The sequence below is a fragment of the Tachypleus tridentatus genome, chromosome 13 (assembly GCF_004210375.1).
Source record: "Tachypleus tridentatus isolate NWPU-2018 chromosome 13, ASM421037v1, whole genome shotgun sequence".
Classification (NCBI taxonomy): Eukaryota; Metazoa; Arthropoda; class Merostomata; order Xiphosura; family Limulidae; genus Tachypleus; species Tachypleus tridentatus.
The window spans coordinates 60,919,167-60,943,317 of record NC_134837.1 but is presented as its reverse complement, the minus strand read 5'-3'; the positions used below and the strand labels follow the sequence as shown (position 1 = coordinate 60,943,317).

The 24,151-nt window shown below is 32.0% G+C and overlaps 1 protein-coding gene across 1 annotated transcript in view; it reads left to right on the top strand.

The window, feature by feature from the left end:
* The window catches only part of LOC143240724 (dnaJ homolog subfamily C member 2), a 47,794-nt gene extending 25,984 nt beyond the window's left edge, over positions 1 to 21,810 (top strand). The window contains exons 10-18 of the mRNA XM_076483654.1: positions 3,502 to 3,623; positions 6,136 to 6,204; positions 8,084 to 8,253; positions 12,918 to 12,987; positions 13,192 to 13,361; positions 14,589 to 14,689; positions 15,246 to 15,353; positions 16,731 to 16,891; positions 21,615 to 21,810. Of these exons, the coding sequence (XP_076339769.1) occupies positions 3,502 to 3,623; positions 6,136 to 6,204; positions 8,084 to 8,253; positions 12,918 to 12,987; positions 13,192 to 13,361; positions 14,589 to 14,689; positions 15,246 to 15,353; positions 16,731 to 16,891; positions 21,615 to 21,677 (1,034 nt within the window). The 3' untranslated portion in view covers positions 21,678 to 21,810. The remainder of the gene's footprint in view (positions 1 to 3,501; positions 3,624 to 6,135; positions 6,205 to 8,083; positions 8,254 to 12,917; positions 12,988 to 13,191; positions 13,362 to 14,588; positions 14,690 to 15,245; positions 15,354 to 16,730; positions 16,892 to 21,614) is intronic.
* Positions 21,811 to 24,151: the final 2,341 nt, after the last annotated feature.

Genomic DNA, 24,151 nt, shown 5'->3' with positions numbered 1-24,151 from the left:
GTGACTGTATCAGCAGATTTCAGAAATATTTCTTGTAAGAAAAGACATACAGGATGGTGGGAAGCAATCAGAGCTTTGACGTCATCCAGATTAGAATGTAAACTTTGACAGTTCCATTGTACAGAAATGACAGGATGTGTGATGGACGAGTGCATGGAGGGGTGGCACTATTGGTTGATCAGCATGTTCCCACCCTGTCTTTGCCATTTGAGACACCCTTGGAGGCTTTAGCCATCCATGTTTCCTTTGGTCATTCCATCACTGTTTGTTCTCTCTACTTGTCTCCTGAAGAGACCAATGATCAACCAGCACTTGATGCTCTCTTTGAACAGTTGCCATTTCACTGTTTAATCCTGGAAGACTTGCTCCCCTTCACTGTTCTCCCACTTTTCATGGAGGGTAGACAATAACCAATGAGACAGTGACCATTTTCCTATAATTTTGAGAGAGACTGGCCATAGTCAATGCTACCCTGATTTGCGTGCCCTGGTGGAAGCTGGATCAAGCCAACTGACTCTCTTTCACTGCTCTCGCAGAACTTGATCCTACCAACGTCTGTTTGCCATCAGTAGATGACTGCATGGCAGCAGTGATTAACTGTATTATACAGGCAGCTGGTCAATGTATTTCTAAAACCTTGACAAATTTTCCATGATATCCTCATCTGTGGGAGCATCCTACCTGCCACATGGCATGGAAGGCTCAAAAACAGGCCTAGGATACTTTTCATAGGTATCCCACACTCTCAGATTGCAACTCTTCCCAGTAGGTCGTGCACGTGCTTGGCAGGTAAGATGTCAAAGTCAGAAGGAATCTTGGATAAAGTTCACAACCAGCATATCTTCTGTCACCAGTTCCAAAGTCATATGGAACAAGTTTTGGAAAGTCAGTGGGCAATATAATTCTGTCCCCCTTTTGTTCTTGCTCTCTGATGGCCAGGAAGTAGCTGATACCCAGAGCATTGCTGATAGTCCAGGTGAAAGCTTTTGCTGGATATCTATCACTTTTGCTTCATCCTTCACATCTTTAGCCATGAAGACTTGAGCAGAGCGATCATCTCTTTTATTTTTTGAGCTGATTGTCTCAATGACTACAATTGCCCTTTTACACTGGTATAACTCAAACTGGCCCTTCATCGGTCTGGCAGTACATCGGTTGGACCTGATGATGTACACAACGAGGTGCTGTGCTATATATCTCCTGCTTCCCTTGCTATACTTCTGATTGTTTTTAACTGGATCTGGCAGGTGAATATTTTTCCTGATGCCTGGCACTAGACTATTGTTCTACATTTCTTTAATCCTGGGAAGGTTCCCAAGATTCCTTCAAAGCTCTATCCAATTGCTTTGATGAGCTATCTCTGTAAGACCTTAGAGAGGACGGTTAATGCTTGTCTTGTTTGGTTCCTTGAATCAAACAACCTCCTATCACCTACCCAGTGGAGGAATGGGTTCCATGGTCATAAGCAAATCCAAGCTTGGAGTTGCTCAGGGCTGTGTTTTGAGAGTCCACCATGGACCACCTGATGGGCTCTATGTTGATGATTTTCATGTCTCATATCAGTCGTTGAACATGAAGTTTTTTGAGCAGCAGCTACAGGCTGTCCTCAATCATTTACTAAAGTGGACCACAGCAAACGATTTTAACTTCTCTTTAAAACTGTTTGCATACACTTTTGTCTTCGATGGGGTATTCACCCTGATCCTGAATTCTGAAGTTCTCTACTGACCCTGGAATCACTTCACCACTTTGGGAGCAGACTGATGCTAGCCCTGTATTTTACTGCTGATATTTCAAACCTACTGGCCCATTTCTCCTTAACATCTACTTCTATCCAGTTGCTTCAGAAGTTCGATCCTTGACCCAGCATCCCACATGGGCCATGCTTTATCAGAACAGATAATCTGCCATTGTTCGTTTTGGCCTTCATATCCAGGCGCAGTTGGATGAATTGGGTCTGTCTGTGGATAACATTGCTGTATTCACTAGTCAGCCTATCCCACCATGGCTTATTACAATCCCCAAATATGACCTTTCTTTAAGTCATCTGAGAAAAACAGATACTCCCGATTGGAAGTACCATCTGTTATTGGCTGAACATCTTTCAAATCATCCTTCTCATTCCTATTTATATGGATGGTTTGAAATCAGGTGGCTTTGTAGGCTCTGCCATGGTTGGTTGTGTTTTGGTTTGGTGGTTGCACACAGAATTCCCTGTACAGTTTCTGTGTTCACTGCTGAACTGTTCGTCATTTCTCTTACCCTGGATCACATAGAAGCTAAGCAGTAGTCAAATTGCACTATTTATACTGACTCGCTTAGTTCTCTACTGACCCTGGAATCACTTCACATTATTGCTAGCCCTGTTCTTGCTGATATTTCAAACCTACTGGCCCATTTCTCCTTAACATCTACTTCTATCCAGTTTTTCTGGATACCAGGCCACATTTGTATTCATAGGAATGGGCTTGCTGACACTGCAGCTAAATCTATCTGCTTTGGCACTATCACTGTTGTGCCTGTTCCATACATGAACTATGGTTCTGTATTCAAGGCTCGGGTCCGTGCTAGTTGGCAGTCGACTTGGAGTTAGCAATGTGAAAACAAGCTTTTCCAAATAAAAACCCACTATTGGACTTTGGCTGTTTTGCTTCCTTAAGGATTGGAAAGAGGGAGTTGTCCCAACTAGATTATGCATTGTTTTCTTTTATCTGGAACTGATACACCAATATGTTGTCTGTGTGACATTTAGGTTACAATAAGCCACATTTTACTTTCTTGTTGTTATAACTCTTAATGATGGCACCATTTTAAACATGTTTTGTCCCAAGGTTTATCCTATAACATTAGACAGTGTCATTGGTGATGTTGACACTGTCCACCTTACAAATGTTTTTAGTTTTTTAAAGGCCATTAATCTTTTTAATGTGATTCCCTTTTAAGAAATAAAAGTACAACTAGTTCAATTTGAAATTAGAAAATGGCTGTAACATCAAATAGCTCAAACCCAGGTCTGGAAAGGCCAACTTCAGGTAATTAACGCTGATGTTTTAACTTGCTCATTAGTCATCCTGGCGAGTTATGATAATTAAAATTATGCTACAGAAAGTCCTTTACAACTTGTATTACTGTAGTTTCTTTCTCTCCCATAATCTAGATATAAAAATTGGATTTAATGCTATTAATGTTTTTAATTCAAAAATTAAACCTTGTTTTGTTGTTACTTTAATTTCTCTTTATGAATTTTAATAAGTTTAATTTTAAATTTTTACCAGATGTTTGGTGCAGATAATCTAGTTGCTTTGTACCATAAAATGCCAAACCAACAAACCAACCAAAACAAAATGTATTTACATTTTAATGATTATTTTCACATTTAATAAGGTTTTTAAGCCATAAAAGTTGATTTTTGGAAGATAAACACTATCATAAAATGAATAGTTTTATGTGTGATAGAATGAGTTTTGGTATTTTATGAAATCTATATTTTATTATTTTCAGACAGTGCTTATGCCTGTGATCCTCGAATTCAGAAATTCAAAGAAGAAGAAAAACAGAGGAAACTTGCTCAGAAAAGAGCTAAACAGGAAGCAGCAAGAGCTAAAGTGGAGGAAGAAGAAAGAGTGAGCAAATGTATTCTAACTATGTAACCTAAGCACAGAACAGTTCATAGCCATTTGGCCAAATTAGACCATATCATGCACTGTCTTATTATGTATGTGTGTGTAAATATGTATAATTTTTTAGGTTGTACATATCTTAAAGCTATCGTAGTGATAGAAGTAAAATTTATACCCTATGTTTTTTTTACGTTTTTATCTACCTAAGAATTGAATGTATAGGATGATACAACCAGTTTGGCGAGAGTAGCCCTAAATAAAGATCTCTCTGATATGCTGTTATTTTTAGGTTATTTTCTGTGGTCAGGTTTCATTTTTGTAGTTCAAATTCATTTGTCTTGGGGGTAGACACTTTGATGTAATGAAAAAAATAAAAGTTCACACATTGCGATTGTTATGTTGAAATTTTAGGACCACATGGTGGCAAATGAACTTTACAAAACCATTGTATAAATTCAAATAATGAGCTATTATCTTTCATACAGTTAGTACTCTGCATTATCAAACATTTCAAATAAATTATTGGTATTTTTATTAAATCACCAATATAATAAATGGTAAGTATAACGTGTTCAGCATTAGTAAGAATATTCAAAAATAAAAATTTTTTATAAAGTAAATAAAGGTTAATGATATTAGTATTTTATTTTCCCTTAGGTATATCATTGTGTTGTTAAACACATTATTGTGAAATATGATTTAATTATTAAAAATACAAATATTAAATTTTTTAAATTTTCTTCTCATGCTAGAACCAAGCTGCAGGAAACCTGGTTTCAAGACCTCAGAGTAATGTTTAACTTTGGCTGTAAAAAATAAAATAATTAGATTTGGTGTTTCTAATAATTTACATATTGCAAAATATTGCAAAGGTTATTGTGAGACATTTTTTGGGATAAAGTATTAAACATACTTGGTTTCATTTTTGAATTTCAGTTTTTGTTATTGTTGATTAGAATTTTCCATTTTATATATCCAGTCAGTATGAACTTGATTATTTTGTTGTTTTTCACACTTTATAGTGTACAGTGGAGAATTTTAGACACTTTCCACAACTGAGTTATTTAATCTACATTTCACCATTGCAGTTTCATCAAAGCTTATAAAAAAAACAAAACTCATTAATAAGACAAAATACATTAAAATTTGAAATTCTCAAGACTGCTTTGACATGCTTTTAACAATCATCAGAATAATATTGTTTTGCAAGTGTTGTGTTACAGCATAATTAGGATATCAAATATATTACTATATATTCATTTGATGTTAGTTACTTGGTTGAACTTGAAAACTAAAGACATTGTCAAATTGTTTTATGACTTGTAACCAAAAAAAAAACATTGAGGCAACTAAGTAATTTTCAATTTAAAGTTTACTTTCTTAACTGCCTCCATTCTTTTATTTCTTCTTTAATCTCTGTAGTAGTTGATGTTTGACATCCTATCAAGAAACCATAAATTACTGTTTACCTTATTATGTTTAATCTAACTGACATAAGTAGCTTGTCTGCTCTGTGCAGTCATACTTAAATGTTTATTGTAGCTGTTTACAAAGCTGTACTACAGTGGTAGTTGTTCAGACCACACAATGTGACATTATAAAAGGGGTGGAAGCAAAAGGCGATTCAAGTAAAACCACTAACAGAGATGTAAAATTTCATGAGACATAAAACTTGAGCCATCATATTCTCAAGGAATGATTGTTAATTAGGAAGTTTAAGCCTGTATTTTGGGATGGACAGAAAAATTTTAAAACAATAACTTAGATCCCTCATTGGCTGCAGAAGGATGAAAATTGGACTTTTTTTTTCATTTATCTTTGAAAATTATATACAGTGAATGAAGATTACAAAATGATAAAAGTATTCTTTTTACTCAAACTTGAAATCTGGCATGCAAGTGTGCAATCAAATCCTGAAAGGTTGTACTAGTTGTGATAGGGTTAATATCTTTCAGAAATTGATATATTAGTAAATTTAAGGAGATCTATTAAAATTATTTTCATATACAAAATGGTAAGTGAAGAAGTAATTAATGTTCATTTGAAAAGTTTAAGCATTATAAAACTGGATTATTATTATCATAAATTGTTATTTCGACAGTGTACGTTACTTCTCACATACGTAGCTATTTTCATTTGATGCTGCCTTCTATTTGCAAAATGTTTTTCACACACCACAAAATATTTTTTCCTACATACCCTTTCTCTTCACATGGTTTAACTGATTCATGTATACAAATTATCATGCAAAAATCTTTCACCTATAGACATGCCTCATGCACACATCTAATGCATGTGATACCCTTTGTGTACTATATGTAACTATCACTTCTCATTTTGGCAGTACTTGTGGTGAAACATTTTCTTTAGTGCTCTGTCAAATGTATCATGTGGTGTTATCACATAGATTAAAAAGAAAATAAGGTTAATCAACTGTTTAAAGAATGAATAGTCCTTAATTAAGATGAAAATATTTGAAAATGGAGACACTTGTAGAATAATTTCTATGTTACAGAGGCGTCAAGAAACCTTAGAAGCTGAGAAAAAAGCAAAAGAAAGAGAAGAGGAGGAAGCAAGAATACAGGTGAGTCTTTTAAGGTTAAAGGTCATCTACAGGGTGTTTGGAAAGTCACTGTGCAGTTTTGTCTGTTAATAAATATATAAGTGCACAGTGACTTTCCAAACACCCTGTGTATCAGGTGTTGACATTTTGTGTGATATCCTGTACAATTTATCATTGTGGGATTTTTTATTCAAAAAATATACTGTTTTAGTATTTCTTGTGAAAATTAGTAATAAAGGCCTGTATAAAGATCAGTTGCTGGTGTGAGTAACAAACTGTGATAATTTCTTACAATAAATAATACAAAGTGTAATAAAGTTTTAAGAAGTAAAAATTTATACTAGGTTTAGTTTTAAAAGTATTGCATAGAAACTAACTGCCCTTTTTTGATTTAGAGATGTATTTTAGATTCAATTAACTACTGCCTTGATTTATTCAACTTACAAAACGTGAAACATCTAAGGTAATGAAAACTAGTTTAATAAAAATTCTGTTTATGTTGCTTGTATGCTTCAAAGTATTAAGCTGTACATAGTAGTGTTTACTATGATTTTTAATTTATTGTATGTACCTTCATGAAATTAGGAGAACATATAATAAATATTACATGTCTGTTGTATAATGAAAAATCAGTTATTTTAATAAAGTATTTGTGTGAATTTACAAACTTTTACTGAATTAGTCTGCATCAGCCTTGATTAGTCTCAGTGCAAGGTTTTTATCTTGAGAATAAAATACTTTTTCACATTTTACAGTGTTTATATGCAAGACCACTATGACCTCCTAAGTTAATATCAAAAGTTTTTTTTGATAAAACTACATTTAATCTGTTATTTTCTCCACTAAATCAGTGACTAAAGTAAAATAATTTATCTACATTGACACAAAAAGATGAAAATCATAAACAAAATGTACAATACTTTTTTGTGTGTAAACTGATCATTTTGCTGGAGTTAATGGTCTTCACAGTTTCAACTGTTAATCTTTTCACAGCTGTATGTTTAAATTTTATGGTTTTATAACTCTAATTTTTATTCATTTGGACACTAATTTTTATGTAAAACAGCAATAAATCGTAATTTAGTGCATTTTATGAACTCTGTGAGCAATGTGTGTAGCTCGTGATGTTGCAAATACAAACAGGAATTGTGTCTGACCTTACTTTTATTTCTGAGTTAATTCTTGAAATAAAAACTTTATTAGCTCTTAAGTATCTTATTTCAGAACACAATAAAATGTATTAGAATAGGATCTCACAATGCCTGCTCTAAATTAACTAAGCTATAAGTAAGTTCAATTCTTATTTTTTGTTTGGAGCTGAAAAATAACAGTCACATTTAAGTGATCTGTTTGACAAAAAGAAATAATTATATAAGATTCTATTAGCCAGAAAACTGATGTCTTCTGATAAAGATGCATGATGTATATAAATTTGCTAAAAGTTGTGATAAGATGGGAGGAACTTCACTGATGGGTGTAATAATTTTATTTATGCCTCAGCGATTTGGAGAGGTATTAGGTTCACATTTTATATCCTGGCATGTCTATTTCCTTAGTTTCTATTTCTAATTTGCTGGACACAGAAAGCAATGAAAAAAGAATAGAGAAAATTTATAAAGAAAAATTGAATGGGACAATGCATCACTTGACATACAAATGTGAAGTTTGAGAATATATATATAAATATTTCTTTTTGAAATTAGTAATTATAAACTTCGATAATATACAACTTTGAATTATAAATTTTTTAATGGCCACTGTGTGGTATGCTACCTGAAAAGTTGTTATTGTAAGATCTTAGCAGGATACAGTTTATTCAAACTCATTTTGTAACTGATTAATTTATGCTTCTTTTACTGTTCTCAAGCCTTCCAATTATTATTTAATTTGTTTATTTCAGAGAGAGAAAGAGAAGAAAGAAAAAGAAGCTTTAAAAAAACTGACAAAAAAAGAAAGAAAGACTTTGCAACAGCTTTGTGAAAAATACGGGTACTTTGCTGTGAATGAAGAAGAAAGAGTGTTAAACCTGCAAAATGTAGATAAACTGTCTAAACTACTGGCATTAGAAAGGTGATGTGTGAGCTAATACACTTAGGCTATGAATTCAAGAATTTATGATTCATGACTTTTATGTAGTTAATTTACTGTATTCACACCATCTCCCCAGGCATCATTTTCTGAACACGTCATGAGGTTTTAGTGGAATACGTTAAAACGTTATTAAATTAGTTTTTGTTGACGGTATACCAATTTGTATAGCATTAAATCATAGCTAATAATTCATGTTTTATTAGTATACATGTTTTATGTTTTAATTTTATAAGTCAATATTTTTTTTAAAATTCCTGAATTTTCTTTAGTGTAAGAAAATTTTCTGTAGCCATCCCATTTTCTCTGTTTTATTCACCATCCCTCCAGTAAATCCAAAATTCAATGTTAATTACCCACTATAAAATTGCCATTGCTCAGACTAACCACAATTGTTATAGCTATCAATTTTGTTTTGTTACAGAACCATCAATAGAAAATCAGACCCTCTTGCTACACCAACCTGTCACAATCTTTCTTACAGGATTTTTTAATAGTTCTCTTTCACCTTTAGTTGTGTATTATCTATAATAGAAAGCCAACATTTTCATCTATTGAATGATCTATTATATTATGTTGTGTTCTGAACAGAGAGTCCTCAATTTCTCTTTCAGTAAAAGCTTTTTTCATGTGGAGAAGATATGACTGACTTGGATGAATTTGTTATGGTTTTTGTTGCATAGTTAGAGTGCCAGGAAAACTGAGGTAGTTAGAGGAAATTCTCTGTTTTTGCATGTTATTATTCCATGTTCTTTGGTGCATTGTTTAATTAAATTATTTTGTGCTTTACTACCACCAGAAAACATTATGTTTCATTCTTAGAGCTTTGTTCTGTGTTTAAGGCCTATCTTAATAACACACACTTCCATCTAGTGAACAGTTAATTTACAACTTTAATAATATTCAAATGGAGAAAAGTAAAGTTCTTTGTGATGGGAATCAGAAGCAAAATGGGTAAATCATGACCCCTGTTGCAAATTAAATGCACACAGGATAAAAATTTTACAAAGTTGGGAGGTTCATATCACATGATAAAGCTTTTTCACTATCAAAGATATAAGCAAGAGTTTCAGTATTTTATGATTATTAAAAAAATAAGTAGGTTTAAGTGTCACTGATAGTTCACAGTTAAAAATAAAAAGAAAAGAATACAACATGGGTAAGTATTTTTTGTTTTTCATGGCTATTCTTTATATATATATTATTACATTAAATACATGTAAAAATAGAGATCTCTTTAGGATAATTAAGTTTAGATTAAGCAAAATAAGTATTAATAATATAATAAAAGTATTTCATTTCAAGCAGCTAGGTGTAACCTGTGTAATGTAATTGATGGTGTGATGTGAACTGCATGTTCTCCAAGTGAATTACAACTTATAATGACATAAATAGTAGCTAGACACAGTTCAAAGAGCAATGAAATGTAATTATAAATAGATGTATAGTGTCACAAATATAAAGCCGTTTAAGATACATGTAGTTTCATGTTACATTTCAAATCATTCTAGAAAGAAAAAGAGGGTAATTTAGATTTATTTCAATTTCTTTTTTGATGGTTATGAAGTCAGTCAAATTGACCAACCTTATATAGAGCTAGGGTAGAGAAAATAACAGATAAATTATTTAAGTTTTACTGAAAACAAACACTTGAAATGTATTTAATAGGTTTTAGAAATTACACAAATGAAAAATGAGATTTTTTGACATGAAGAAAAGTTTTTTAATCTTAAAATCACTTTGTACGTGGACTATTCTAAACCAGTACTCAGTATATTCATTAACAAATCTTTTTTAGTTTATTAAAACTACTTCACTGAAAATATTTTGTGTATGTGAAAGACTTGCATTGTTTACTGAAAGACTTCCAAATTTTGTGGAGATATACATAACTAAAAGTTGGTAGTATCAAATCTATATAGACTTTGAAAGAGTACAAAGAATTTGCGAAGCTGGTCAGATTGACCAAGCACATATTGAGAAAGTTAATGATCTATAAAAGTAAACCTAGCATCAAAACCTAGTTATCATATCAAGGTTTAATTTCTTAAGTTTAAATTAAAATATTTAAATGAGTTCTCTGTTTTCTTTTGTCAGTGTAATGTGACATTTGTTTTTCCTGCTTACTCATTTACTAATGGTGTCTTGAGTTTAACATAAAGTACCTATTATTGCATAGATATTACTGTGACATAGTCATTTTTATTATAAAGTAGAAAGTTAGGGCTACTTGCTACTCCCCCCACCATGTCCTCTCTTTTACATGTTGCAGGTAATTATCTGAAATTTGCTATTACATCATTTATAACCAATAGAAAAACAAAGTTTTAATTTACTAAGTGACGTATAATTCTGTATTGTTCCTAACAGAGATATTATTTGACATACAGATTGAAATTTGCTATTGCCAAGTTTAGATCAAGTTGCTATGGTAATTATTTTAAGATATTTAAGCCTGCTTAATTATAATAGTTAGTAGATGTTAAGACTAAAAAAGCTATTGTTATGCATCAGAAGGTTATCAGTTTTCCCATGCAAAACTCTATAACCTCTTAATATCCTTCAAGTAATTATCAAACTTGTTTTAGAAATTGTTGGCTATGAGGTCAGCTGAATCTATCAAATCTGAACAAAGATACTACAGTGAAAATAACAGCTAAAAAACAAAATAACAAAAATTAACTGTTTTTTTGTTCTAGAATAACAACAAATTATAACACAAAACTACAAATATTTAGCATAAATCGATTAAATCTTGCAAGATTTTACATAAAGAAAAATTTATTATTTATATTTATTGACCTTTCAGCAGTGTCTGACTAACATTACAGAAGTTAAATGACTTATATTACTGTACCCAATAATATAAAACTGGCCTTTACAGTGTGATCTGTATTGGCTGTGTTCTGATAGACCAGTACTTTGTATAATACAGTCACATTTTTGTTATAATGCATTATATATTCATATACATTATTACTGTTTATTAATAAGTCCTTAAATTTCAGATTTTTTTCTTAAAACATAGAATAATAAATAAACAAGTAAAGAAAACAGTTATGAACTTTGTGCTTGTTTGGAGCTTACTGTAATTTGCTAAGCCATATCAACTTTCACCCGTGAAGTGTGTAAAATAAAACAGTTTTTTTAGGTTTTATATATGAATTTTGAAATAACAAAAAATGATAAATTGCTATATAGTACTGAAGAATTCCACAATAATTTATCATGTTTAGTAGCTAATCTGTATTTAGATTTAGTTTTAATAAAATATGATTTTTTGAGCTCACTAAAGCCTCACCACTTGAATTTACAGTAAAATGAAAGGGTTTCCCACATAAATACTTTGCAAAACCTGAGAAAACTATAAGGGGAACATTCTGAGCTTTCAATTGGTTAGTTATATGTCATAGACAGAAGTAGGCGTGCATAGGCAAAAATAGAAAGAGGTGGGCAGGACCACTGTTTGATTCACTAAGGATAGGAATACCTCAACAAGTAGAAAAAATAGGATGTTTGTATTTTATATTATAGCTTGTCAATATTGGTAATTTGAACTCCTAACTTGTAAGAAACTATCGGCTTTTGTATATGGACGTTGTAAACATCTAATCTGAACCAATGCTGCATTCAACGTACCACATGACACACAAAAATTGATATTCAAATGCTTTTTAATGTTTAAAATTAAGAAATTCACTATTCTGTAATACTAAATGTTGAATTATAATGTACAGTTTGATACCATATTTAATGATATACATTCATAGAATTGTTGTTCAATAAAATTTTGAATGTAAGTCTGCAAATGTGATGACATGGCTTTTGATCTATGACCATAGGAAGACATTTAAGACTCATCTTGGTAAGATTAAGGTCCTCCATTTATCTCTAATTGCTTCTGTAGCTACCCCAGGACATCTGTATCCAAGAAAACCCCTGTTTGGCATCTGTCTATGGTACCTAAGCATATGTCAAAATTTTGGTCCTGTAAATTTGTGAGTGGGCTCAAGCAGAGATTTAAAAATGGTGTCCCACAGATCTTGAAGGGAACAAATACAGAATCAAATCCAAGAAATGAGCTCAATACCTTATTTCTAGATCCCCATCACTCCTGACTAAATATCTCAGGCTCCCACTGTACCTCAAATAAATAATGATAGGGGTCTGTGTCACATAGATAAGGAATGATACTCCACATCCAACCTGCTACATCTGCCTCTGCTACCTCCAAAACTTTCAGGTATTTTTACAAACAGTCAGTGTGAATTAGTATATGATTTTGCTTTCTTCATGTTGCTATATTGTCTGTCACAATGAAAATGTTAGTTTGAATAAAAGATCTTTACAATGACCAACACACAATATTTATTACTGTTTTATCCTAAACAACAAAAATGATATACAGTGATAAAATTCATTTTTTTGTTCTGTCTTAAAATGTAATAGATCTAAGTGATAAATATATCTAAACCAGTAATTTAGTGCACATGCTATTATTTTGTTTTTGCCTTGATGGATTTGGTTTTAAAAGGACAAGAACAAAGAAATGCGTTACATGCTCATATTTTGGGTTTAACACTTTGTTCTTCTTACTCAGGTTCTATTCACTGATTTATAAAAACTGTTGTCAATTTTGTTTTCAGAATTCAGGCACTTAATGAGGTCCTTCAGGAAGGTGATGAACAACAAGGAAAAGAAGCATTTCTTTCAGAAGTAAGACAAAAAATATACGTTTTGTTGAAGGAATGATAAAAATTTTGTACTTAGCATGTTTATTTTGTGTAGATTGCATAAAGATAGCTCATAATCACAAAACTGAATTATTCTGTGTGTTGGATGTTATGGTACCAAAAAATAAATAAATCAATCAACAGATAAGTTTACATATCTTAGATATAAATACTTTTATTCCTGCAGGTTAAGTCTCTCAATGATCAAATTGCTAAAGAAAAAAAAGAATTAGCTGCAGCTGTCCAAAAATCTTCTAATACATGTTCTGAATCGGTTAGTGGTAAACAGTGGTCTCACGATGATTTGCAGTTACTAGTGAAGGCTGTCAATCTTTTTCCTGCTGGGACTAGTAACAGGTAAATAGTGATAATATGGTAATAAAACTTATCTATTGTGAGCAAATAACAGGTAAATATTAATTACATGATAATAAAACTTCTCTACTTGGAGCAGATAACAAGTTAATAGTGATTACATGAGAATAAAACTTTTCTACTTGGAGTAGGTAACAAGGAAATAGTGATTACATGGGAATAAACTTCTCCACTTGGAGCAGATAACAAGTAAATAGTGATTACATGGGGATAAACTTCTCCACTTGGAGCAGATAACAAAGAAATAGTGATTACATGTGAATAAACTTTTCTACTTGGAATAAGTAACAAGGAAATAGTGATTACATGGGAATAAAGTTTTCTACTTGTAGCAAATAACAAGTAGATAGTGAATATATGGGAATAAAACTTCTCTACTTGGAGCAGATAACAAGTAAATAGTAATTACACCAGAATAAAACTTTTCTACCTGGAGTAGGTAACAAGGAAAATAGTAGTGTTGCAATCAACAAATAATTAAACTGAAGATAAGAATGAGGGTTCTCAGATTTCAAGCATTAATTAAGGGTAAATACTGTTTTTTTTTACACAACAGGACACAGGAAATTAAAATTCATACATTTTTATAATGGGACCCAGAAAACTTGGTTAATGAAAATTGAATATCTATTTTTGAAATTTTATTTAGATATACCTGTACAGATCATGCTAGTTTTTTTCCTATTTAAATTTTCAGTGTATGTTATTAAGCCTTTTTACATGTATATATACTTTATTGTTGGTAAATGAATCTTAGATTTATTACTTTTTACATTAAAACATTATATTGTAATATGTTTCTCATATTCCATACTTTAATGTTCTTGGACTTGTGTTGAAAATACTGTATTTATATCAGTTATGTATTCTGCTTATGAAATTTCATAAATTATACCTTTTTATATGTGTATACTGTTCATTAGGTTTAAATGTAATCATATTCAGCTGCTCTTAAGTGTAGATATTTACTGAACCAATTAGGCTTAACCTAAGTGATGTATTAATGTAATATGACAGGTTTGTTTTCCTGTAGCCTTAATGAATAAACCTGCATTTAATATACACATCTAACTTGTTGTTCAGGATATATATATATACACACACACACACACACACACACACATATTAAATTCCTTTTCATTTTAACAGGACACTGTGTTGTCTAGAAATAACACACATTATACAGTACTTTTTTTTGCTTTATCACAGGTGGGAAGTTGTTGCTGCTTTTGTGACTCAACACTCTGTAACTGGTCTACAGAGAACAGCCAAAGAAGTGTTAGCAAAGGCCAAGAACTTGCAAAAACAAGGTGATATGTCACAAAAATTTCAAGTCACAGTCATAGTTTTCATTCACTACATTTATTTGCATTAAACCAAAATTATTAACTGACTCATTAGAGTTATACATCATTAAACATTTTTTTAGTGTGAGATCTTGATTCATCTTGTGTATTTGCAAGGTTACCTTCATTTATCTGATATAGGTTACTCTGGAACTGTGTTAACACTTCTAGATAAATAGAAGGTTACACTAGATGTTTACCATTGTTTTGGCAAAAGTTTATTAACCTTTAAATATGGATTGTGTGATTATTGTTGTAATATAATTTTTTAGAGCTTAGAACTTGCCTAATAAATGGTTGGGAGAGTTCTCTGTTGTGTATAGAAGTCTGTACTGTCAATTTTTGACAGAGTGGAACCACTGTAGAAAAAATAATTTTTTAGATTTGGTTCATCTGGCACTCAATGAAGTCTTAGTTAAAGAAAAAGTCAGTCTTTAATACAAGTTCAATACTTCAATCAGCACTGAGAAAAGTTTCAAATATATGTTCCTACTCCAAAATTGTAATTTTTGTAATCCAGACACCAATCTGAAAGAAGAAGTTAACCGAAAAGCATATGAAAAACTTGAAAAATCCCAAAAACCAACAGTTATCAGCGATGAATCTGCACCATCTGAAAGATTTGAATGTAAGTGCAGAAACAATGGTGTTTTATGTTATGATTTTGTCAGACCACAGAATTCTCATAGCAAGTAGTTAGAGAATAAAATAGTTTTTATTGAAGGGTAGTCAGATTCTTTAACATTAAATTTGAGGAAATTAGGTTAGTGTATCATAAAAAACAGTGTATTAGCTCTGTAACATGAATTAAAAGAATGCTAATATAAATTAATTTATTGCAAGCAAAGATTGAGCTGCTTCAGAATATTATAATGGAAAGTTATTTGAATTATCCTCTTTTGATATGACATTACAAAAACACGTTGATGGTCAACAATAGCTGTCATCTTCTTTACTATTAATATTACTGGGCAAGTTTGAGCATGTGATGAATTATACCAATTATTGTTAATCTTAATAACGTAAATATATTTGTGATAGGGGTGGTCCTGTAAAATTAAATTGTAAGAAGAAAAAAGTTTTTTTTTTTTTATTTTGTTTTACACAAATTCAGGAGTTGGTGGTACTTAAGTGTTACAGTGTTACTATAGAGTTTTAACTTTTAGTTAGATAGGAAAAACAGATGTTTAGAAAATATAAAATAGAATAGATAATAAAAAGTGAGTGCAAGTTTTGAAAGTTGTGGATTTTTGAAATTAACTTTCTAAGTCTTGAAAAGTTCCAGAAAAAAAAAAAGATTAACTTTACTTTTGTTTAAATAAAAGTAACTTTTGATTGTGAATGGTTTTTTTCATGAAAAATACAAACAACTTTATGCTAATCTATTCTTTCTGTCACTTTTTAATTGTAATAACCTGGAGATAGGCCTAAGGAAAATTCATTTTTCCTTTAATGGTAATGACTAACAAGCTTAAGCATCTTGTTTTGTTAATTTTGACAGTAGTTGTGTGAAACAAGATCTTAGGTTTTTCCTGTTCTTATCCAATGATTATATAACCTTATAATATGGTTAACAATACATTATTCTTAAGATTATTGAAGATAATAGGATTTTTTAAAGTTTATAAGGTGGTAGCTAATTTTCTGAATTTATGATAATTTGTGAGTTTGATAACTTTTGGAGATCTTTATTTTAAGCTTAATGCAAATATTATTTATAAACATTGCTAGTTTTTTATTTTAAAATAATAATGCAGGTACCTAAGTTTTAGTGTACTTGATGGTTTTATATTTTATTGACTAGAAGTTTAGTTCTAAATGTGCATTACTATGTTTGTGTAGAATATTGCATTTTGGTCCTTAAAATTTTGTCATCTCACCCTTGAAACATCTGGTGTTTTAACTAAGTGTATGAACACTTGTTTATACAATCCCTTTTTATATTTCACATTTTGGTGATGTGTGGGAAATTTGATGCTGTCTTCTTGATAAATCTGTTATGTAGCTCCAGCAGAGCAGCAAGGAGTTGTTCCCTGGACAGGAGAGGAACAGAAACTGTTAGAACAAGCTTTAAAGACCTATCCAGCATCCACACCTGACCGTTGGGACAGAATTGCAGTGTGTGTTCCTGGCCGTAGCAAAAAAGAATGTATGAAGAGATATAAGGTAAAAATATAAAGTGATATTTTGTCACAGGTGATTCACTAACTGTTTTTTCTTTTTTTCGTAGCTAGTCATTTGTGATGTGAAAACACCTATGTACAGTACTGAGCAAAAGTGTTAGGACAAAGCCAAAATTAGATTTCAGGCTATTTTCAAAATCAGTGGAAGGTAAACCACAAGTTAAGCATCAAACTTTTATTATTCTGCATTTTTAATAAAACAAAAACTTAATGGAATAGCTTGAGTTCAGCAACTAGTTAAGCCAGGCAGTGTCAGGTGATTAAGGCACTTGACTGAGGGTTGCAGGTTTGAATCTTTGTCACACCAAACATGCTCACCATTTCAGCAATGGTAATGTTATAATGTTACAATCAATCCCTCTATTTGTTGACAAAAGAGTTCAACACTTTCCTGTTTTTTTCTACAGAAATTTAAAATCTCTCAGTGCTGTGTTTTGAGTGTCACACTTTTCAATATAAAGATTAATGCCATCACTGACCAACTTCCTCTTACTGTTGCAAATGGGCTCTATGTTGACAATTTATACATCTTGTGTCAGTCGTTGAACATGAAGTATATTGAGCGGAAGCTACAGACTGTCCTCAATCGTTTATTGAAGTAGACCATAGCAAATGGTTTTAACTTCTCTCTCTTTCTAAAACCGTTTACATGCACTGTTGCTGCTAATGGGGTATTCACCCCAATCTTGTACTCTGTGTTGGTGAAGTTGTGCTTCCTGAGGCAAAATTCTTGGGGCTTATCTTTGACCATAACCACATATCAAGCAGCTACGAGTCAAGTGTACAAGGGCACCTAATGTCCTCCGTGTCCTCTCTTCCACCTTTTGGGGAGCAGATTGATGTTCTATGCTAAAGATATATTATGCTCTCATTACATCGAAACTGGACTATGGGTCTCTGGTCTGTGGCTCTGCCAGGACCACAGCCTTGAAGATGCTGGACCCTGTTCATCATCAGGGGCTTTGTCTCTGCACTGGAGCTTTTTGCACATCCCCAGTCCAGAGTTTGTACACAGAGTACCATGAACTTCCTCTATACCTTTGCTGTTTGCAACTGTCTTTACTGTATGCTTCAAAACTTCAGTACTTACCACAACATCCAACTTGAGGTTGTGTTTTCCTTCCTCAGTGGGTCATAATTTTTCAGAACAGATGATCTGCCATTGTTGCTTTTGGCCTTTGTATCAAGGTGCAGTTGGATGAATTGGGTCTGTCCTTGGATGACATTGTTATATCTACTGGTTAGCCCATCCCACCATGGCCTATAACTATACTTAAGTGTGACCTTACTTTGAGTCATCTTAGAAAAAGTGGATGGTCCCAATTGTAAGTTCCATCTTTTATTTGCTGAACATCTTTCAACCCAGCCTTCATTCCCATTTATACAGATGGTTCACGATCAGATGACTGTGGGCACTGCCATGGTTTGTTGTGGGTTGATGGTTGTGCATAGAATCCCCTCTACAGTTTCTGCATTCACTGCTGAACTCTGTGCCATTTCTTTTGCCCTAGATCACATAGAAGCTAAGCAATACTTGAATTGTACTATTTATACTGACTTGCTCAGTTTTCTATTGGCTCTGGGAATTGCTTCACATTAGTTCACACCCTGTTCTTGCAGATATTCAAAATCAATGTCTCATTAACATCTACTTTTATCCAGTTCTTCTGGATACCAGACCATGTTGGTATTCATGGGAACGAGCTCACTGATACTGCAGCTAAGTCTCTCTGCTCTGGCACTATCATTGCTGTGCCTGTTCCATACATGGATTATGGTCCTTTATTTAAGGCCCTACTCCGTACCAGTTAGCAGTTGACTTGGAGTGAGCAACGTGAAAACAAGTTTTTCCAGATAAAACCCTCTAGTGGACTTTGGCCGATTTGTTTCCATAAAGATCGGAAAGAGAAAGTTCTCCTAACTAGACTACTCATTGGTCACAGTTTTTTAAATCATTGTTTTCTTTTATCTGGAACTGATGCATTAATGTGTTGTCTGTGTGACATGTAGGCCACAGTAGTCCACATTTTACTGTCATGCTGTCATCACGACTTTCAAAGACTGCACCATTTTAGACATGTTTTGTCCACAGGTTTATTTCTGATGCTGTCGTTGGTGATAGTGACACTGCCCACCTTACAAATGGTTTTAGTTTTTTAAGGGTTATTGGTTTTTAATGCTATTTAAAACAACCAACCATTCTTTTAGTCTTACACTGCTACATTAGGGGACAGCTAGATAGCCCTTGTGTAGCTTTGCATGAAATTCAGAAAACCAAACCAAACCTGAAAATTCTCAAGTACATAAGAATTCTAAAGAATGGTAAGTATTCTCACCCTGACTCATTCAGTTGTCAACATGGACCCAGTGAAACATTACCATGGTATTGAAATTTACATTCTCCAATGGCATGAAAGAATTAGTTTTATAAAATGGAAAGAATGATAAACTATACTCTTGTCCTATCACTTTTGTACAGTTCTATATTTTCTTTACATGCAAACTGGTAGACTCTAAAAAGAAACTGCTAAGTTAAATAAAGTATTCTCAAATTCTGCCAAAGTTCATCTTGGAACATCAACACTAAAATTACTAGATTTGTAAAGAATACCTGGAACTTTGAATGAATACATGAGATGATAAACTCTGTCCTTAGGTTGGATGGTTTTACTGATAAACGCTAGCTATAGGATGGTTTTACAGATAAGCACTGCCCTCAGTAGGGTGTCTCATTGGTAAACACTGTGTTAGGGAAGCTTCTTACTGATAAACACTATTGTTAAGATGGTTCCTCATTTACTTTTAGAAAAGTTTTGCATTTCCAAGTTTAAATAATCATATATTAAGTTGATTTTGTGGGAATTTAAATCTAGAATAATGACTTGAAGTTTCTGCTTTCCAGTTGTGTGCGTTAAACAAATATTTGTCTTCCATAAAAATTATATACAGTTTCAACACTCACCTGAATTCATTACTCATAAGCATAAAAATATAATTATGTAAACCTCTATGTTGGAATATCAGTGGCCTATAAATGTTTTGTAAAGAACATGAATTTTTGTCTGAAGATTAATATATCTGATAAGCATTTCTATCCAGTCTTTTAGAAATGCCAAAGAAAGTTCCAGCAATGTTGTAAGACATTTTGATATTTCGACAGATTTTGGTATCAGAGCTAGGAGATATGTTGATGTTTGTTGGATCTTTCATCTCCAATAATAAACATTTCTTTTATTACATTTTTCTAGAGTCTAATAGTAGTATTCAAAGTGATAGTTTTTAATTGGATACAGATTGTATTTATACTGTGTAGGACTTATTTCATTCCTTTCAAGATTGTTGGTGCTAGTGTGTATTAACAATCTTATGTTGTGGCTTTTCCTCATTCTAGATCTTAATACTCCAATTTGAGGAAATTATTGGAATATGCCAGCCTTCCTAACCTCTGTAAAATTATTTTGTGGTTATTGGGAAGTTATTCAATATAAGAGTTGTCAGGAAAACATATATTTTATGTCACATACACATAATTCATGGAAAATATCACATTGCTGTTTCAAAATTGGATAAGTTAATAGTGAGTAGAAGTATTTTTTATATCTATCTTATTTAATTTTGTGTATATGTATCAATAACTGCCTTCAGTACATCTTTCACTTTATTTGTTTGGAGAAGGTTTTTAAACTGAAACATTTAAAGATATGAACAGTTGTGATGTTTTTTATAACTATGTTGTATTCTATATTTGATATAATGGTGAGTAACATTGTTTCTCATGGGTGCATAGAAAGACAAGATTTGTTAGTATGTCTTGTTAGATCATATAATCCAAATGTTGGTGATAGCATTAATAGTAACTTTCAGACAAATAATAATGACATAAAGGAATAAATATGAAATCCATTTGCCACACTTTTGAAACAAATTATGTTCTGCTGATAAATATTAATATTAAAATTTACAAATTCAAATATTAAAAAAAAAAGAAACATTACTTAAGTTTTGTAACTTGTCTTACATTTAACTATCCAGTCGAAACAAATTTGTAGTCACATTTTTAACGTCACAGTTACTGGACTTTAAAAGTATTCAAATGCTGTTGTATAAAACACACAATATGTGAGTTGATAAGTTATTGGAGAAAAAAGTACGAAGATTTTCGAACACAACAACTGGTATTTTATTTTATGTATTTTAAACAGAAGGAATTTATTCATAATGTTGAGAGAAGTAGATTTTTAAAGTTTAAACTTTAATGACTTGTCTAAATGGAAATTAAGTAACATGAGGAATGAAGGTAACTGTTGGTGTTTTATGAAGTGAAACTTTATTTCACATATTTCTTTCAGTTAATGAAGTTCCCCTATTTTATTTCACTACATATTATAATGTTTTAAGTGTGTTGAAAGTGTTAGAGGCACATTACTCTTGTTTTATAATTTTTACCTTATGTAACATGACTACCTACAACCAGTTAATGGTAAAATGTATTTCACTACTAAAATAATGACAATACAAGCTTGTGTATGTTGCGAAAGCTGCCTGATAGAACCAGACATTATTCTGTTTTATTCAACACAGCATTTTTAATAACCTAAAGTTATCTTTTTATTTTAATTGATTTACAGAAATATTTCTCTCAGACACATAGTTTGTTATTCATTATATTTAGGATCTTTTCATTTGATTTGTCTGTGTGCTTGCAGGAACTGGTAGAGATGGTGAAAGCCAAGAAAGCTGCCCAAGCTGCTGTTGCCACAAAGAAGTGACATGTAAAGATATAAATAAGCATATCATTTCCAACCTTTACATTGTTCAAAATAGAAATTTAATAGAAAATAATAGTAGTAATTATTGTATTTGTGAAAACTAATAAGAAAATATAAATTTTCAGACATTGTTCATGAATTTATGATTTGTTCACATCAAGAGGTAACTATTTATCTCTTGTAGACTAACTGTGGAAACATACATACTGGAGAACACAATGATAAGTTACTTTTTTGAAGTTTTTAAAGTTCTGAATATTTTACTTGAGAAAAGAGGAATGGATTGTACACTATATTACACAAGTCTTATTTTTCCAACTTAGTTGTAACTGTAAGATTAGTACTGTACAACAAGCATGTTTTAAACTAGTTTATAATAATTACTTGAAAATTATTTTATTTCACCTTCTTCAACAAATGTATAGGTTAGAACATGAATGTTGTAAATGATCAAAAAACCTTTCTAAAGTGAAAAGTTTGTTTTAAAATAATGGGTGGACTCAAGGTTGAGTGGAATTGAGCTAATGGCAGCCAACACAGCTTGTACATAGACTAGGTAAAGTATGTATTATCAAGACCATCGAAAATGTTCTTCTGTACAAATGTGGCCTCACTGGATGCTCTGTGTAGACAGTGTCTTGAGAAACAAATCCATTATTTATTAAAACACTTCTTGAAAGACTAAAACAACTATAATTTAAAGTTTGAAGTCTGGATTGATATATATATATATTTTTTTGTTTTTAATAAGTGGTCCCATGTTCATTCTTAGTTTTAACAGTATCTCTATGACTGGAATAATAACATAATTAGATATTGTTCCCCAACTAGAAACTATTGTTGACATTTATGGTACCTTTTACAGATGCTTGGCTTGGATGTGGAACTCTTAAGTAATCTTTATAAGTACTTCTGATCTAACACAGGATTAGAAAGACCAAGATATTGAAGAGTAGTAATGTGAATATATTCCATAGTTTCAAAGAGTTTTAATTTATGGGAATGAATTCTACATTTTGGCACATGGTCTGAAATATTTTTTGCATAACTATATATACTTTGTGATGGGCATTCCTTATTCTTTATGTATATATATTATAAAAAGGTTTTAAAGTATGTTAGTTGCTCTCAGCAAAATATTTAAGTAAATCAATTTTCTGTGCTAGAAAGTGGGATTATTCATTAGAACTAGAAGATGGAAAACAATTTGGATTACAAGTTGTATAAAATAGAAAATAAAATCTTTTATATGAAGTTTATAAATATTCCATAAAAATTAAACTCGCCAGTGAGGTTCTAATTTTATTACTACACTAAAAAAAACAATTACACCTAAAGGTTTCACATCAAGGACACAAGATTTGAAACTCGGGTCCTGTTCATTAAAACTGAGTTGGTCTGGACATATAAAGGATTCAACCTTGTTGCACCCACCTGTTTATGACTTAGAAGAGTGCTCACTAACAGCCAATATGAAAGGCAATAATCCATTGTTAATATTGTATTTATAATCACATTATGATATTTTGACAACGTTTGGGTTTTTATTTTCCACAGATTTTTGTTGCAAGAAACAAATTTCTGTTTGTAGTAATATCCTGTAGAAGTCATTCAGTATTTGTTTCTGAAGTAAAATACAAACAAACTTTGAGTTGTAATTAATTTTTTATCATTTACATTTTTTCTGGAAATGACATGAAAAATTTACAAGTTAATTTGAACATTTTCCTGATATTTTGGTGACAAATTGGTCAAGACATTTTTAAAACAAATGTTCATGCTTTCACGTGTAATATTTTAACAAAAACAGATCATCATTTTAAATACCCTCAGTGTGGGTACCTGTACGTGGTGAGGGGACCTCCCAGGGCAGGTTCTGTTCTTTCAGTTTACCTTCTTTTGGATCTAAACATCCATCCACGTGTTTGTAGTGTGTGGCGAATCATGAAGGGGAGGAGAGGATCCTGGTGGTTGAAGGGTCTAACCTTAACACACCACTTTGGCTTTGAATCCCTGTAGACAGATGGCCTTGGAGTGGTCCCCCCAGTGTCAATTGGCTGGTCCACTTGGGCTGGGGTCAACCAAGTACCAATGTTGGATATTCTCAACAGGTGTTGTGGACATTTATTCTAATGCTGGTGTTTGGGTATAGTGCTCATGAAACTCTGGCGTTGATGCATTATCCTTGTTTGGCATTGTAGTGTGTCCCCTCATAGGGCTCCATGGTGGTGGGGTCAGTAGGCACTGGAATTTCCCTTTTTTATTATGAATCCTCCAAATAAAATAGTGAAAAAACAGTTCATAGGTAAATGGACACGTCTTGAAGATTCTGATCAGCAATCTTCAACATCTTTAACATCTGTTGTACCTCATTTTCTTATCTACATTCTCTTTCAGACAAACTTTTGGGGCAAATGTCTCCCTTTTTTATTCATAAGGGACTAGAGGGACTTGCTGACACTCCAAAGTCAGTC